This window comes from Dendropsophus ebraccatus, chromosome 10 (assembly GCF_027789765.1).
Source record: "Dendropsophus ebraccatus isolate aDenEbr1 chromosome 10, aDenEbr1.pat, whole genome shotgun sequence".
Lineage (NCBI taxonomy): Eukaryota > Metazoa > Chordata > Amphibia > Anura > Hylidae > Dendropsophus > Dendropsophus ebraccatus.
In genome coordinates, this window is record NC_091463.1 from 8250318 (window position 1) to 8269131 (window position 18814).

At 44.8% G+C, this 18814-nt stretch overlaps 1 protein-coding gene across 2 annotated transcripts in view; it reads left to right on the top strand.

The window, feature by feature from the left end:
- The first annotated feature begins 308 nt into the window (after nucleotides 1-308).
- LOC138766327 (histo-blood group ABO system transferase-like) overlaps nucleotides 309-18814 on the top strand; it is a 29183-nt gene continuing 10677 nt past the window's right edge. Inside the window, exons 1-5 of one of the 2 annotated variants that reach the window (XM_069943860.1) lie at nucleotides 309-556; nucleotides 1808-1943; nucleotides 16443-16569; nucleotides 18090-18146; nucleotides 18277-18342. In XM_069943860.1, the coding sequence (XP_069799961.1) occupies nucleotides 1928-1943; nucleotides 16443-16569; nucleotides 18090-18146; nucleotides 18277-18342 (266 nt within the window). In that variant the 5' untranslated portion in view covers nucleotides 309-556; nucleotides 1808-1927. The remainder of the gene's footprint in view (nucleotides 557-1807; nucleotides 1944-16442; nucleotides 16570-18089; nucleotides 18147-18276; nucleotides 18343-18814) is intronic. The other variant, XM_069943861.1, reaches the window with a different exon arrangement.

Consider the following 18814-nt stretch of genomic DNA (forward strand, 5'->3'; position numbering starts at 1 on the left):
TATATATACACATACATATATACACATATACACACACACACCCCGGGGGAGATTTATCTTTATCAAACATGGTGTAAAGTGAAACTGTCTGAGTTGCCCCTAGCAACCAATCAGATTCCACCTTTGGAGATGGGAAACCTTCCAAGGAAAGCCCTGGGGGCAGATTTATCACTGACTACAGTAGGAATGTCTAGTGTTGCAGAAAACAACCAATCACTGCGCAACTTTAAAATATTCATGAGCTCCGGTGAAGTGAAAGCTGAGCTGTGATTGGTTGCTATGTGTTGTTGGTGGCAACTCTGGTGTAAGGTTGCTTGTTGAATCTCCTTTGTGCTCAGGTGAGCCGGGCTGTGTACATCCACGTCCAGGGAGCGACGGCCATCGGATATTATCGGATATAGGGTTACAGCTGTGCGAGGAGCAGCACGGGATCTGGAGCCGTAATAACTGCGGCACAATGTTATTCTTGGCTTTAGTAAAGGGATTTATCAGAGCTTGTGTATAACGTATCCCGGAGGAAACCCATCTGTATACACAGGACCCAGCGGAATAACAGGTAATAGAGGGAGCGTACAGCGTAATACAGGGAGAGAGGCGGTATACAGAGGGAGAGAGGCGGTATATAGATAGAGGCAGTATACAGAGGGAGAGAGGCGGTATACAGAGGGAGAGAGGCGGTATATAGATAGAGGCGGTATACAGAGGGAGAGAGGCGGTATATAGATAGAGGCAGTATACAGAGGGAGAGAGGCGGTATATAGATAGAGGCAGTATACAGAGGGAGAGAGGCAGTATACAGAGGGAGAGAGGCAGTATACAGAGGCGGTATATAGAGGGAGAGAGGCGGTATATAGAGGGAGAGAGGCGGTATATAGAGGGAGAGAGGCGGTATATAGATAGAGGCAGTGTACAGAGGCGGTATAAAGATAGAGGCAATATACAAATGGAGAGAGGCAGTATACAGAGGGAGAGAGGCGGTATATAGATAGAGGCAGTATATAGAGGGAGAGAGGCAGTATACAGAGGGAGAGAGGCGGTATATAGATAGAGGCAGTGTACAGAGGCGGTATATAGATAGAGGCAATATACAAATGGAGAGAGGCAGTATACAGAGGGAGAGAGGCGGTATATAGATAGAGGCAGTATATAGAGGGAGAGAGGCAGTATACAGAGGGAGAGAGGCGGTATATAGATAAAGGCAATATACAAATGGAGAGAGGCGGTATAGAGGGAGAGAGGCAGTATATAGATAGAGGCAGTATACAGAGGGAGAGAGGCAGTATACAGTGTAATAGAGGGGTAGGGGCTGTATATGGCGGTAAAGAGGCAGTATACCGTGTAATACAGTATATAGTGTAATAAGAGGGAGAGAGCTGTATATAGATTGATTTGCCATTAAATTACGGCCATCTACTCAATTTCAGCAGTGTGTGAACATAGCCTTTCTGTGTTTTCAATCCATTCCTGGTAGTATACGGGAGGTAAAAGAGGGATAGAGGCAGTATACAGAGGTATAGATACAGTATACGGTGGGATAGAGGCAGTATACAGAGGTATAGATACAGTATACGGTGGGATAGAGGCAGTATACAGAGGTATAGAGGCAGTATACAGGGTAATGAGGCAGTATACAGAGGTATAGATACAGTATACGGTGGGATAGAGGCAGTATACAGAGGTATAGATACAGTATACGGTGGGATAGAGGCAGTATACAGAGGTATAGATACAGTATACGGTGGGATAGAGGCAGTATACAGAGGGATAGAGGCAGTATACAGGGTAATGAGGCTTACTCATCATCCAGCAGGTGCAGCGTTACTTTCCATATGAAACAGGAGACACAGGCAGCACCACGCCTGACCAGTGTATGAGTGCATGCTCCCAGGACGCAGCAGCAGATCCCTGAGCCTCTCCGCTCCGCAGCATGCAGCCAGAGAAGCGTAAGTACCTCTATATAGCATGGGGGAGTGTGGGGGGTCCACAGATGGAGCCGAGTCACTGGCCACAACTCCTGCTGATATCATTGACTATTTTTAGGATTGCAGCTAGGACTGATAGTAAATCCGCCATATGCTACAAATGCAAAATCCTCACCGTGCAAAGACTACGAGTGGCTTCAGCTCTGCTAAACCTGTATAAAACAAACCCCAGAGCGCTAAAAAAACCAACAGCAGATCCCCTTGGAGATATGTGTGCTCTGTCATGCCTGTTTCGACAAGCTCCTGGGGGGTGGAGGGGGTTTACGAGATGTATCATCGGCCCAGGAACTTTCCCGTCGTTCAGATATAAGGAATAGATCACATAGGAGACCCCTGATGGCGGCTGCTAGCTGTATATTCCCGGCTATCTTTTTTATTTATTAATTGATTATTTAATTCATTTAAAAAAAACAAAAACTATTCAGTGTTTATAAATATGCAACAACAAAACAAAAAAAATAAATAAACAAAAGGACCCGTATAGGAATGGCCCCCTATAGAGATGGACCCGTATAGGAATGGCCCCCTATAGAGATGGACCCATATAGGAATGGCCCCCTAAAAAGATGGACCCATATTGGAATGGCCCCCAATAGAGTTGGACCCCTAGTATATTAATTCTTTTTTAAAGCATCCCTGCTTCCAGAGCGCTGTATAAGTTATAAGGTGTAACGTACAGAACACTACAAAAAAAACCATACACATTACATGAATAAAGTTAATGGCAGACAGGCACATAGGAAGCGAGGACCCTGCCCGGCAGGGCTCTACAAGGTGAGGGGGTGGGGGCAGCCAGTCATTGTAGTTTTCTCCTGAAGATGGTCGAGAGCCGGCAGTGAATAGTATATAAATATACACATATACGCTATGCTCACACACAGGATTTCCGTCAGTCTTTCTTCAACCAAGTCCAGGAGTGGAACTGATAGAATTATAATGGAAAGATCTGCACCGCTTCTGGGTTTTCAACCCCCTCCGGGTTTTGGTTGAAAATAAAAATACTGAACAAAATCCTGTGTGTGAACATGGCCATAAATGCACACACCTAAATATAAAAGGAAATCCAGCCAAAGACGTGAATACGTCTACAGGCAACCGGTACAGTCAGGATGTAATTCAAATAATATTGCTTAAAAGAAATATAATCGCTACTCTTATGTCTACATAATATCCGATGTCTAGTATACATACAATATATCTATTAGAAACCAAAAACAAATACCAAAAGACAGGGAGATATATATATATACCACAGATATATTTATATATAGTGCTACATTGTTGTTGTGTGCTTTTTTTTTTTTTTTTTTTTTTTTTTACTCCTGTTGGATTTTTCGGGGGCCACAAGGTGGTGGAAATAGTTTATTACAGTGAATTTGCAAATACCATTAAACCTGAAACCGTCACTGTGCAGGAGTAACGTATTCCGTGGAGAGTATAACGTACGTGGAGTCCTATGGAGGTGTCACAATTATTACTGTATGAAACGTAGTCACTTCTAGGTCCTAAAGGGGCCGGAAACCATTGACCAGTAGCCGGTTGTGCCTGATTTGTGTTCATTTGCCGTCGTCGTGTTGAAGTCTATGGGGGCTTTCACCTGTGTCGTTTTTGAAGCCTAAACTAGAAGTGGATGGAAGTAATTTGAGGTGGAGTCTTCCCTGTATTGTCACTCCGCTTTAGCTTCCATAGTAACATAAAAGACCACCTGGTCCGGCCAGCCCCCCTCAGGCTATGCTCACACACAGGGAAATTATACCAAAAGACGGACAGAATTGTCAGTAAAATAAAACAGGTGAGAAAAAAACCCCATTAAAAATAATGAGAACGTTCAGGATATTTCCCGCGGATGTTTTTTTTTTACTGTGTGGGAAGTGCTAGGTCTGACTGCATCTCCACCGCCTCGGGGGACTGACGGTTGCATTAGTATTGTACATTATCTACTGACCTCTCACCCCAGAGATGGCGGCTCTATAGATAGTAATAGACAATACTAATGCAGTAGTAACAAAACAGAAAAAAAAATCTGCAGATTTCGTGGCCACACCCCAAACAAAAACACAAAAACACTGGTCACATGGCAGGCTTCCGATGAAGCAATCAGGAAGAACAAGAGAAACCTGTAGGATGCTTTTCGGCAGCATAAACTATGTAGAAACGCGACAATATCTAGAATTTTTTTTTTTCTTCCTGGAAATACACTGCATAGTGTAGGAAACAAAAGGTTATTCAAGTCCCTAAAGCTTTATCTGTAATATCACAGATCTCTATAGCCCTTGGTGCACTACACGGCCCTGCTGATTCCTCTAGAACAGGGGGTCAAACTTGCAGCCCTCCAGCTGTTGCAAACGTCCAATGCCCATCATGCCCGGACAGCCAAAGATTTGACTCCTGAGTGATTACAGGGATTTCCTTAGTGGTCTGGTTGGTTTACTACTAAAGGGGTTGTCCAATGAAAATCTTTTATTTCAAATCAACTGGTGTCAGAAAAGTTATATAGTTTTGTAATTTACTTCTATGTAAAAATCTCCAGTCTTCCCGTACATATTAGCTGCTGCATGTCCTGCAGGAAGTGGTGTATTCTTTCTAGTCTGCCACTCTGCTGCCAACTTTTTTGGGGTAGTCTCATCTCAGATAACCTAGTTCAACTTACACGACTTGTCAAGTTATAATTTTTGCAAATACAATCATTTAGAAAACGTGTCTCCTTCTCCTGATAGGCTGCTCTTTTCCTCCTACTGTTAACATCCTGTTCTCTAGGTTACCGACCACCACTATAAAAGCAGTGGTCTGGCTGATGTGTATATATACAGTGGTGCCTTGGATTAGGAGCATAATTCGTTCCGGGACGGCACTTGTGATCCAAATCCATTCTTAAACCTAAGCAAATTTTCAATAAGAAATCACTGATATGCAGACAATTGGTTCCACACCCCAAAAATAAGGATTTTTTTTTTAATTCTGAATAACATGTAAAACCGATGAAACAAACATTTAGAAACAGCTGAATCTGTCACATTATAGCAGTATAGCAATCAGCATGTGGTGTATAATGTATAGTAACTGTATAACCCTGATAACACAGCAGCTGGATATGTGATATATAAGTTACTGTACAGTATAGCAGCATGTGGTATATAATGTATAGTAACTGTATAACCCTGATAACACAGCAGCAGCTGGATATGTGATATATAAGTTACTGTACAGTATAGCAATCAGCATGTGGTGAATAATGTATAGTAACTGTATAACCCTGATAACACAGCAGCTGGATATGTGATATATAAGTTACTGTACAGTATAGCAGCATGTGGTATATAATGTATAGTAACTGTATAACCCTGATAACACAGCAACAGCTGGATATGTGATATATAAGTTACTGTACAGTATAGCAATCAGCATGTGGTGCATAATGTATAGTAACTGTATAACCCTGATAACACAGCAGCTGGATATGTGATATATAAGTTACTGTACAGTATAGCAATCAGCATGTGGTGTATAATGTATAGTAACTGTATAACCCTGATAACACAGCAGCTGGATATGTGATATATAAGTTACTGTACAGTATAGCAGCATGTGGTGTATAATGTATAGTAACTGTATAACCCTGATAACACAGCAGCTGGATATGTGATATAAGTTACTGTACAGTATAGCAGCATGTGGTGTATAATGTATAGTAACTGTATAACCCTGATAACACAGCAGCTGGATATGTGATATAAGTTACTGTACAGTATAGCAGCATGTGGTGTATAATGTATAGTAACTGTATAACCCTGATAACACAGCAGCTGGATATGTGATATATAAGTTACTGTACAGTATAGCAATCAGCATGTGGTATATAATGTATAGTAACTGTATAACCCTGATAACACAGCAGCTGGATATGTGATATATAAGTTACTGTACAGTATAGCAGCATGTGGTGTATAATGTATAGTAACTGTATAACCCTGATAACACAGCAGCTGGATATGTGATATATAAGTTACTGTACAGTATAGCAATCAGCATGTGGTGTATAATGTATAGTAACTGTATAACCCTGATAACACAGCAGCTGGATATGTGATATAAGTTACTGTACAGTATAGCAGCATGTGGTATATACCGTATTTTTCGCTTTATAGGACGCACCTTTTGATAAGACGCACCCCTGATTTTAGGGGAGAAAAATAGAAAAAAAAATATTTTGCTCATTGTCACAGTTTGGAGATAGCATATAGTGCCCACATAGTAGCCAATCCCCCATAAAGTGCCCCACATAGTAGCCAGTGCCCCCCATAGTAGCCAGTGCCCCCCATAGTAGCCAGTGCCCCTCATAGTAGCCAGTGCCCCTCATAGTAGCCAATCCCCCCATAGTAGCCAATCCCCCCATAGTAGCCAGTGACCCCCATAGTAGCCAATCCCCCCATAGTAGCCAGTGCCCCTCATAGTAGCCAGTGCCCCTCATAGTAGCCAGTGCCCCTCATAGTAGCCAATCCCCCCATAGTAGCCAGTGACCCCCATAGTAGCCAGTGACCCCCATAGTAGCCAGTGACCCCCATAGTAGCCAGTGACCCCCATAGTAGCCAGTGCCCCCCTTAGTACCCTGTGCCCCCCATAGTAGCCAGTGACCCCCATAGTAGACAGTGCCCCCATAGTAGCCAGTGACCCCCTTAGTACCCTGTGCCCCCCATAGCAGCCATTTCCCCCCTAAAACAACAAACCAGTAACTCACCTGTCCGGCGGCCCCAGCAGCTCCTGTCTCCCGTCGGCCGCGCGCACTTCCGACATCCTCCGGGCACAGGCAGCGGGGTACAGAGACGCTGCCTGTGCCGGAAGTGTCCTGCAACCTCTATCATGAATGATAGAGGCTGCAGAACACATCCAGGACACAGGCAGTCTCTGTACCCCGCTGCCTGTGCCCGGAGGATGTCGGAAGTGCGCGCGGCCGACGGGAGACAGGAGCTGCTGGGGCCGCCGGACAGGTGAGTTCCGGGACCACCTCCGCCCGCTCGCTCAGCTGACAGCCGATCAGGAGCCCAGGAAAGTGCTGCTCATTGCACTTTCCCGGGCTTCTGATCAGCTCAGCTGAGCGGCGATGGAGGGGCAGGCTGGGCGTCTTCGCTTTATAAGACGCACTTAGATTTTCCTCCCACTTTGGGAGGAAAAAAAGTGCGTCTTATAAAGCGAAAAATACGGTAATGTATAGTAACTGTAAAACCCTAATAAGACTGCAGCTGGATATGTGATACATACGTTACTGTACAGTATAGCAGAATGTGGTATACAATGTATAGTAACTGTATAACCCTGATAACACAGCAGCAGCTGGATATGTTATATATAAGTTACTGTACAGTATAGCAGCATGTGGTGTATAATGTATAGTAACTGTATAACCCTGATAACACTGCAGCAGCTGGATATGTGATATATGTTACTGTACAGTATAGCAGCATGTGGTGTATAATGTATAGTAACTGTATAACACTGATAACACAGCAGCTGGATATGTGATATATAAGTTACTGTACAGTATAGCAGCATGTGGTGTATAATGTATAGTAACTGTATAACCCTGATAACACAGTAGCAGCTGGATATGTTATATATAAGTTACTGTACAGTATAGCAGCATGTGGTGTATAATGTATAGTAACTGTATAACCCTGATAACACAGCAGCTGGATATGTGATATATAAGTTACTGTACAGTATAGCAGCATGTGGTATATAATGTATAGTAACTGTATAACCCTGATAACACAGCAGCTGGATATGTGATATATAAGTTACTGTACAGTATAGCAATCAGCATGTGGTGTATAATGTATAGTAACTGTATAACCCTGATAACACATCAGCAGCTGGATATGTGATATATAAGATACTGTACAGTATAGCAGCATGTGGTATATAATGTATAGTAACTGTATAACCCTGATAATAGAGCAGCAGCTGGATATGTGATATATAAGTTACTATACAGTATAGCAGCATGTGGTGTATAATGTATAGTAACTGTATAAGCCTGATAACACAGCAGCTGGATATGTGATATATAAGTTACTGTACAGTATAGCAGCATGTGGTGTATAATGTATAGTAACTGTATAACCCTAATAACACTGCAGCTGGATATGTGATACATAAGTTACTGTACAGTATAGCAGCATGTGGTGTATAATGTATAGTAACTGTATAACCCTGATAACACAGCAGCTTGTAGATACAGGATGGAGCTGCAGATCCCCATTATTCAGTAGTGTAGTACAACAGGCTAGAATAGAGAAGCAGGGCTGTGCAGGAGGACAGTGACAGAAACCTTACACTTCGCCATTCACACTGCTGTATATAAGGGGCCTATTCCACGGGAGCGATAATCGGCCGAATCGACCCGATTCGGACGATTATCGCTCGGTGGAATAGAGAAAATGATCAGCCGATGATCGTGTCATCGGCTGATAGTTTGTTTCACTGTTCTCCCTGAGTTCAGTGATTGTTGTGTTTTGTAGTTTGTTTAGGGCCAGACCTAAAATCATCAGTCCCCCATCGCGCATCGCTACGGTGGAATAGCGGTGCACGGCGGGCGACCGACGATTTGAGCAGCACCATACATTACCTGTCCGGGCTTCTCCTCCGCTCCATCTTCCTCCCCGGGTCCTGAGGCGCAGCAGTAGCAGCTCCGGAGCAGCCTGACTGAGCTGTCAGACGCTCAGCCAATCACTGGCTGGGACCACCGCGGGACAGCCACTGTCTGACAGCTCAGTCAGGCCGCATCGAAGCTGATGCTACGACACGGGACCCGCGGAGGAAGACGGAGCGCAGGAGAAACCCGGACAGGTAATGTGGGCTGCAAGGACATCGTTAATGACATGCTTAACGATCGTCGGGGCTGTGGAATAGGCCCAGTAAACGAGCGCCGATCTAGCAGATCGGTGCTCGTTTACATCGTTGCTTGGTCCGTGGAATAGGGCCCTTAGCGCAGGCGCATTATAGCAGTAGCGTGTATAGCTGAGTGTAAGCGCAGGCACATTATAGCAGAAGTGCGTATAGCTGAGTGTAAGTGCAGGTACATTCTGAACAAGTGCTAAAGAGAAAATGAAGCCGCGGCAACTCACCAGTCTGCAGAAAAACTTTTCTTCTTTATTGTAGGTACATAATAGTACAAGAAGACATCACAGAGGGGGGGGGGGATGGTGGGAGGACGGTCACACAGGCATGTGTAAGGTAGCGACAATCGTTTCGTGTGAGCTAGTCACACTTCATCTGGCTAACATGATGAAGTGTGACTAGCTCACACGAAAGATCATCGCTACCTTACACATGCCTGTGTGACCGTCCTCCCACCATCCCCCCCCCCCCCCCCCCCCCCCGTGATGTTTTCTTGTACTAATATGTACCTACAATAAAGAAGAAACGTTTTTCTGCAGACTGGTGAGTTGCCGCGGCTTCATTTTCTCTTTAGTACTTGTTCAGATTGTTTTGCTTTGCTTAGCTGCCACATGTGCACCACCCACTGCTGATTGCTCACACAGCTGACTATCTCTGGACTTTTTACTGGTGCAAAGCAAAGTAAGTGCCGACTGCCTGTTTTTCTTTTTTATAGCAGCAGTGTGTATAGCTGAGTGTGAGTGCAGGCACAGTATAGCAGCAGTGTGTATAGCTGAGTGTGAGTGCAGGCACAGTATAGCAGCAGTGTGTATAGCTGAGTGTATGTGCAGGTACATTATAGCAGCAGTGTGTATAACTGAGTGTGAGTGCAGGCACATTATAGCAGCAGTGCGTATAGCTGAGTGTGAGTGCAGGCACATTATAGCAGCAGTGTGTATAGCTGAGTGTGAGTGCAGGCACAGTATAGCAGCAGTGTGTATAGCTGAGTGTGAGTGCAGGCACATTATAGCAGCAGTGCGTATAGCTGAGTGTGAGTGCAGGCACATTATAGCAGGAATTGAGAGGATGGGAAACACAATGACTGACAGAGACTGCAGAGTGGAATGAGCAGGGCAGATGTGGGCACAGTATAGCAGCACTCTGTCTAGCAGAGAGGGGTTACAGCTATGGAGAGATTACCTCCACAGTCCTGTCCCCAGATGTAAGCCCCAGCCTGAAGTGGATCTGCTATGATTTGGAAGGTTAGGGAGACTTCCTGGGTCAGAGTACAGGGCTGTAGACCCCACTATGCAGACCATGCCCCTCCCCCACTCCCCTTCCCACCCAGTACAGGGAGCTCTTACACCAAAGCAATGCTCTTACACCAAGTTACAATTTTGAAAAACTGTGAGCTCTTTATCTATCTATCTATCTCCTATCTATCTATCTATCTATCTATCTATCTATCTATCTATCTATCTATCTATCCCAACCAGACCACTGCTTTTAGAGCAAAGTGGTGGTCGGTAACCTAGACAATGAGCTGTCAACAATAGGAGGGAGAGAGCAGCATATCAGGAGGAGGTGACATGTTTGCTAAATGAATATATTTGCAAAAATGTTGAATGTGAGGATTCCTGGGAAATAAACTATTTTGGTGGAGATGGAAATGCCCCTGTCACGTAACCAGGAATCTAGTGGGTTATAAAATATCCTTACTGGTCTGATAGGTAATGGTGTCCCTGGTGAGCCAATGGGTAATCTAACTTCCAGTAAGCTGGTGGGTTATATGATACCATCACTAGTGTAATGGGTATGTCCCTGGTGATCCTATAGTTAAAAGAAAGCGTACCTATTGTTTCCAAAGCCTGTCTGGTATTGTTAGATTAACCCTTGAGAGTGGTGGTTAGTGATGTCACTGCTGTTATTGAGCCTCTTCTATGGTGCACAGTGAATTCTTTTTCTGTATATTTCAGGGGTAGGACCAGAGCTGTTCTATCTATCTATCTATCTATCTGTAGTGCACGCACAGGAATCCCTCTCTTACATCTCTGGCCAATACAGCACTGCACTTACTCCTCTCTGCTATGCCACAAAATGGTGCTGGTAAAAGTGCACTAGATCAACAGGCTGCCCTGTACTGAGCGAGTTACAGCCCGCTACTATAGATGACATGTGGAGGCAGAAGGGGGGTTATCAATACACTAGGTTTGTAAGGTGCTATGTGAGCAGAAAGAGAAAAACAGTTAAGATGAGAAGGAAGCTTTGATTGACCTTTCATGGACAGCAGAGCGGCAACACTGCAAGAAAGGGGTTACACTAAGCACTAACCAGCTAGGATAACTTTTCATGTAAACTTCTGCTCATTCTGGGAATAGGAGTCAAGTGGGCGGTCCTACGACTGCCCACTCTTTATGCACATTAATAACTGTACTGGATAACTGAAGAAGACCGCCCACTTGACTAAATAAGCCAGAAAAAGCAGAGATTTCCATGAATAAATGACAAGTGATGCTGGAACTCTGCTCCTCCTCCAGCCTGAGAGGGTGATGTGTGCCATAGGGATCCATCCACCAGTGACAGCTGTACCCCACTCTCTCCACATGGTGCACGGTATAACAGATTTGCTTGGAGTGTCCCTTTAAGGTTATATTAATGTTTATATATAAGCACCTTTATGTTTGTGAGTCACTCATTGTTTGTTATAATAGCCTGAACTCGCAGCGACCTGCGCTATTCTTCTACAATCCAAGATGGAGATCACGTTACACATAAATTATATAACCGCTCAGTGTAAAGCCAGAGGGATACCAGGCCCTGTTTAGACTCGCTTTCCCCAGACGCTCACATTCCAGTTAGAGAGTCGCCTACCTGACGTTCATCCTCGGCTTCGCCTTTGTTATTGTGATCTTGAATTACAGGAAATGTTCTTCTCCATTCACCTCTAAATCACGTTCAGAATTCTGCAGGTTTTCTGTTACTGGAGAGCCGTACATTGTAGAAAATGTGGAAAATATATACACGCATAAAAATATATATATATACAAAAAATATACACTCTAAATTTACATAAAAAATATATATATACATAGATTAAAAATAATGCATGCAATGGTATCCCAGAATGTTGGATTTTTGCTCTGTACTTCCTATCAAAAATATACATATATAAATAGCTAAAAAAATACATAAATAAAAAAAATATAAAATATATACACAGCGGTGCCTTGGATTAGGAGCATAATTCGTTCTGGGACGGCGCTTGTAATCCAAATCCACTCTTATACCAAAGCAAATTTTCCCATAAGAAATCATAGAAATGCAGACAATTGGTTCCACACCCCAAATATAATGATTTATTATTCTGAATAAGATGTAAAACAGATGAAACATTCAGAAACAGCAGAATCTGTGATATTATAAGTTACTGTACAGTAATGGAGAGGATGGGAAACACAAGGGCGGACAGAGACTGCAGGGAGCAGGAAGGAATGAGCAGGACAGATGTGGGCACATACATGCAGCACTCTCTGTCCGGGGAGAGAGGGGTTACAGCTATGGAGAGATTACCCCCCCCCCCCCACAGTCCTGTCCCCTGATGTAATCCCCAGCCTGAAGTGGATCTGCTATGATTTGGAAGGTGAAGGAGACTTCCTGGGTCAGAGTACAGGGCTGTAGACCCCGCTATACAGACCATGCCCCTCCTCCACTCCCCCTCCCACCCAGTACAGGGAGCTCTTACACCAAAGCAATGCTTTTACACCAAGTCACTATTTTGAAAAACTGTGAGCTCTTAAACCAAAACGCTCTTAATCCAAGTTACTCTTAAACCAAGGTACCACTGTATATAAACATATACATGAATACAAAAATAGCAACATAAATACATGAAATACATGAGAGAAAAAAATATATATAAATATATAAGACATGTCCCTATAGGGCACAGGGCGCTGACAATAAAGTTACATTTCTTATCTTGATCCTCAGTGCCATTTTGGGGAAATCTGCAGGTTATTTCATATGTTAATAAGGTGTCATGGTGCACTGGGGGCGGGGCTATCACCCCCAGTACACCAGTCCACCCCAGGCTGGCCTGCCCCTCCTGGGGGGGGGGGGGGGAATTGTTGCACTGAGGGTGATAGCCCCGCCCCCAGTGCACAATAATACCTTATAATGGTGCATTTACACGAAACAATAATTGGCCTGATCGTACGATTAACGATGTCGGAGTAACGATTTTTTTTCTGAACGATCAGCGTTTATACGTATATATCGTACGGAAAATTCGTTTTGCGATCGCTTAAGCCTATCTCACACATTGGTTAAATCGGCGAACGACTGTTCACACGTAACGATCTGCGAATTTTTTGCGAACAATTTAATAAAAAGAAGAAAGATCAAAATGAACGATTTCTCGTCCGTCGTTTGATCGTTCGCTGCGTTTACACGTACGATTATCATTCGAATTCGATCGTTATCGCGCACCTTTAGCATATACAATAACCTGCAAACTTCCCAAAAATATCACTGAGGATCAAGGTGAGAAACTTCCCTTCAACTTCAGCTCCCCGTGCTCTATAGGACATATCAGCAGGTTACATGCTTCATCCTCAGCTCCCCGTGCTCTATATGTCATATCAGCAGGTTACATGCTTCATCCTCAGCTCCCCGTGCTCTATAGGACATATCAGAAGGTTACATGCTTCATCCTCAGCTCCCCGTGCTCTATAGGATATATCAGCAGGTTACATGCTTCATCCTCAGCTCCCCGTGCTCTATAGGACATATCAGCAGGATACATGCTTCATCCTCAGATCCCCGTGCTGTATAGGACATATCAGCAGGTTACATGCTTCATCTTCAGCTCCCCGTGCTCTATAGGACATATCAGCAGGTTACATGCTTCATCCTCAGCCCCCCTCTCTATAGGACATATCAGCAGGATACATGCTTCATCCTCAGCTCCCCGTGCTCTATACGTCATATCAGCAGGTTACATGCTTTATCCTCAGCTCCCCCCCCTATAGGACATATCAGCAGGATACATACTTCATCCTCAGCCCCCCGTGCTCTATAGGACATATCAGCAGGTTACATGCTTTATCCTCAGCTCCCCCCCCCTCTATAGGACATATCAGCAGGTTACATGCTTCATCCTCAGCTCCCCGTGCTCTATAGGACATATCAGCAGGTTACATGCTTCATCCTCAGCTCCCCGTGCTCTATAGGAGATATCAGCAGGTTACATGCTTCATCCTCAGCTCCCCGTGCTCTATAGGACATATCAGCAGGATATATGCTTCATCCTCAGCTCCCCGTGCTCTATACGTCATATCAGCAGGTTACATGCTTTATCCTCAGCTCCCCCCCCTATAGGACATATCAGCAGGATACATACTTCATCCTCAGCCCCCCGTGCTCTATAGGACATATCAGCAGGTTACATGCTTCATCCTCAGCTCCCCGTGCTCTATAGGACATATCAGCAGGTTACATGCTTCATCCTCAGCTCCCCTCTCTATAGGACATATCAGCAGGTTACATGCTTTATCCTCAGCTCCCCCCCCCCCTCTATAGGACATATCAGCAGGTTACATGCTTCATCCTCAGCCCCCCCCGTCTATAGGACATATCAGCAGGTTACATGCTTCATCCTCAGCCCCCCCCCTCTATAGGACATATCAGCAGGTTACATGCTTCATCCTCAGCTCCCCTCTCTATAGGACATATCAGCAGGTTACATGCTTTATCCTCAGCTCCCCCCCCCCTCTATAGGACATATCAGCAGGTTACATGCTTCATCCTCAGCCCCCCCCGTCTATAGGACATATCAGCAGGTTACATGCTTCATCCTCAGCTCCCCGTGCTCTATAGGACATATCAGCAGGTTACATGCTTCATCCTCAGCTCCCCCCCCCTATAGGACATATCAGCAGGTTACATGCTTCATCCTCAGCTCCCCCCCCTCTATAGGACATATCAGCAGGTTACATGCTTCATCCTCAGCTCCCCTCTCTATAGGACATATCAGCAGGTTACATGCTTCATCCTCAGCTCCCCCCCCCCCCCTCTATAGGACATATCAGCAGGTTACATGCTTCATCCTCAGCTCCCCCCCCTCTATAGGACATATCAGCAGGTTACATGCTTCATCCTCAGCTCCCCCCCCCTATAGGACATATCAGCAGGTTACATGCTTCATCCTCAGCTCCCCCCCCCCCCTATAGGACATATCAGCAGGTTACATGCTTCATCCTCAGCTCCCCCCCCCCCCTATAGGACATATCAGCAGGATAGATGCTTTACCGATAGACAGTAACAATCGTTATCCGTGTTTTCCGGCAGTATAAATGATGGTTTCTAGTGAAAGCTCCGACATTGATCACCGCGATGGGCGCTCGATTACAGATGGGATCGGGTCCCTAATATCAAGACTCCAAAGTTAATGGCTTGGGCAGAGGGTGGTGGGAACAGCCACTGCTCACTGTCACCCTCTGGTCTCCTGTTGGCTCAAACATACATCTAAATAGAAACAGATTGGCTGAGTGCACTAGGGTGCTTATAGCGGGTGTAAGAGGCTTAAAGGGGTTGTGTGCAAGCGTGGTGAATTGTATACTGGCTCACATACATCATACCACCTGCTGAGCCAGAGTTGTCCTGACCCGGCACTGACTGCCTAAGGGCCCTATTACACCGGACGATTATCGTGCAAAAAATTGTTATATTGTTCAAATTTAAACGATAATCGTTCTGTATAATAGCACATTGTCCATTGTTTTGCTGAGATCAAAAGGAATAAACGATCGCAATAACGATCGTATCTAACGACCTGTTTAATATGGTGAATGATTTCAGGTTAATGATAAACAATCTAGTTTGCGATAGTTTATCGTTAGTCGTTTATCGTTAAAAATCTCTTCGTGTAATAGGATCCTAAGCGATGTCACAGGGTTGGGAACTACAGGAAGCTGGTGTGGGACCATGAGCAGTGGTGCATGGGGACGAATAAGTATCCTTTGTTCCCCCCACCCCCTGCCCTCTGTTTTTTTGTGGGTTTTTTTTGCCCTGAGTACCCCTTTTAAAGGAATTATCCAGCAAAAATCCCTTTCTTTCAAATCCTCTGGTTTCAGAAAGTCATATAGATTTGTGATTTACTTCTATTTAAAAATCTCTAGTCTTCCAGTACTTATCAGCTGCTGTATGTGCTGCAGGAAGTGGTGTATTCTCTCCAGTCTGACACAGTGCTCTCTGCTGCCACCTCTGTCCATGTCAGGAACTGTCCAGAGCAGCAGCAAATCCCCATAGAAAACCTCTCCTGCTCTAGACAGTTCCTGACATGGACAGAGGTGGCAGCAGAGAGCACTGTGTCAGACTGGAGAGACTACACCACTTCCTGTAGGACATACAGCAGCTGATAAGTACTGGAAGACTGGACATTTTTAATAGAAGCAAATTACAAATCTATATAACTTTCTGCTACCAGTTGATTTGAAAAACTTTTTTTTATTCACTGGAGTACCCCTTTAAGGCGTTCTGTACGGTGGATATGACTGTGTAAATGAAGAGCAGTTTATGTGCTTGCAGGTCTCGTCCCCGACTCCCATCATCCTCTCCTGTCTTTTTGTTTCCTTCCAGAAGAAAAGAGCATCGGGGGGAAGTATTTTTACATTCTCATCTATTTGATGATCCTGATTGTGGTGTCTTTTTGCTGGTGAGTTTATAAGATCTCTCGAAGCCGAGCTATGATTGGTGCCCTGAGTATGAAGGGGCGGAGCATGAGTCAGGAATAAAAATCAATCGGTTATGCTCCGCCCCTTCATACTCATATCGACTATTCTACTATTTCTCACTGCTTTAAGCTATCTCAGACTGTAGGACAGGGGAACTCACAGGTTATTACTCTCTGGTATCAGCCATGTCAGGCTGGGGGGGGAGGTGACTGTAGGACAGGTATATACAATCTATTACTCTCTGGTATCAGCCATGTCAGGCTGGGGGGGGGGACGGGACTGTAGGACAGGTATATACAATCTATTACTCTCTGGTATCAGCCATGTCAGGCTGGGGGGGGGGGGGGTGGAGGTGACTGTAGGACAGGTATATACAATCTGTTACTCTCTGGTATCAGCCATGTCAGGCTGGGGGGGGTGGAGGTGACTGTAGGACAGGTATATACAATCTGTTACTCTCTGGTATCAGCCATGTCAGGCTGGGGAGGTGACTGTAGGACAGGTATATACAATCTATTACTCTCTGGTATCAGCCATGTCAGGCTGGGGGGGGGGACGGGACTGTAGGACAGGTATATACAATCTATTACTCTCTGGTATCAGCCATGTCAGGCTGGGGGGGTGACTGTAGGACAGGTATATACAATCTATTACTCTCTGGTATCAGCCATGTCAGGCTGGGGGGGGTGGAGGTGACTGTAGGACAGGTATATACAATCTGTTACTCTCTGGTATCAGCCATGTCAGGCTGGGGAGGTGACTGTAGGACAGGTATATACAATCTATTACTCTCTGGTATCAGCCATGTCAGGCTGGGGGGGGGGGACGGGACTGTAGGACAGGTATATACAATCTATTACTCTCTGGTATCAGCCATGTCAGGCTGGGGGGGGGTGACTGTAGGACAGGTATATACAATCTATTACTCTCTGGTATCAGCCATGTCAGGCTGGGGGGGGGGGGGACTGTAGGACAGGTATATACAATCTATTACTCTTTGGTATCAGCCATGTCAGGCTGGGGGGGGTGACGGGACTGTAGGACAGGTATATACAATCTATTACTCTCTGGTATCAGCCATGTCAGGCTGGGGGGGGGGGGTGTAGGACAGGTATATACAATCTATTACTCTCTGGTATCAGCCATGTCAGGCTGGGGGGGGGTGACTGTAGGACAGGTATATACAATCTATTACTCTCTGGTATCAGCCATGTCAGGCTGGGGGGGGGGGGGACTGTAGGACAGGTATATACAATCTATTACTCTTTGGTATCAGCCATGTCAGGCTGGGGGGGGTGACGGGACTGTAGGACAGGTATATACAATCTATTACTCTCTGGTATCAGCCATGTCAGGCTGGGAGGTGACTGTAGGACAGGTATATACAATCTATTACTCTCTGGTATCAGCCATGTCAGGCTGGGAGGTGACTGTAGGACAGGTATATACAATCTATTACTCTCTGGTATCAGCCATGTCAGTCATAAGATTTTTGTTTCAGGTTTAACATGAAAGACGAGAAGTTTTATTCTGATCTCCCCATTATGTGCTATCCGCAGTGAGTATCTGGCAGCAAAGGTATAATTCTATATTGAACTATGAAAAACATATATGTCTCCTCTAACTCCCCTCAGACCCCTCTTACATGTTCAGCTCCATCTTTAATCTTTTTTTTTTCCCCCACACAGGATTAAAACCAGAACCATCATCAACACCACAAAGCTGAATCTCCAACCAGACGTTTCACTACAAAAGTAAGAGAAAAAAAAAGACAGCGTACTGTTATATTAAAAGTGCTCTGGGGAAATTCGTTTTTTTCCCCCAATCAACCGGTGTCAGAAAGTTATATAGTTATATTTTTATTTTGCTTCATCACATTTGAAATTTCTCTCCAGTCTGACACAGTGCTCCCTGCTGCCACCTCTGTCCATGTCAGGAACTGTCCAGAGCAGGAGAGGTTTTCTATGGGGATTTGCTGCTGCTCTGGACAGTTCCTGACATGGACAGAGGTGGCAGCAGAGAGCACTGTGTCAGACTGGAAAGAATACACCACTTCCTGCAGGGCATACAGCAGCTGATATGTACTGGAAAACTGGAGATTTTTACATAGAAGTACCCCTTTATTGTAAGCATTGTCCCCTATAACAGCGTCAGTGTTCATCCACTTCCTTACCCTTTTGGAGTAGTATAAATGTACATGTAGTCACCTCCTCCAGTGATCTTTCA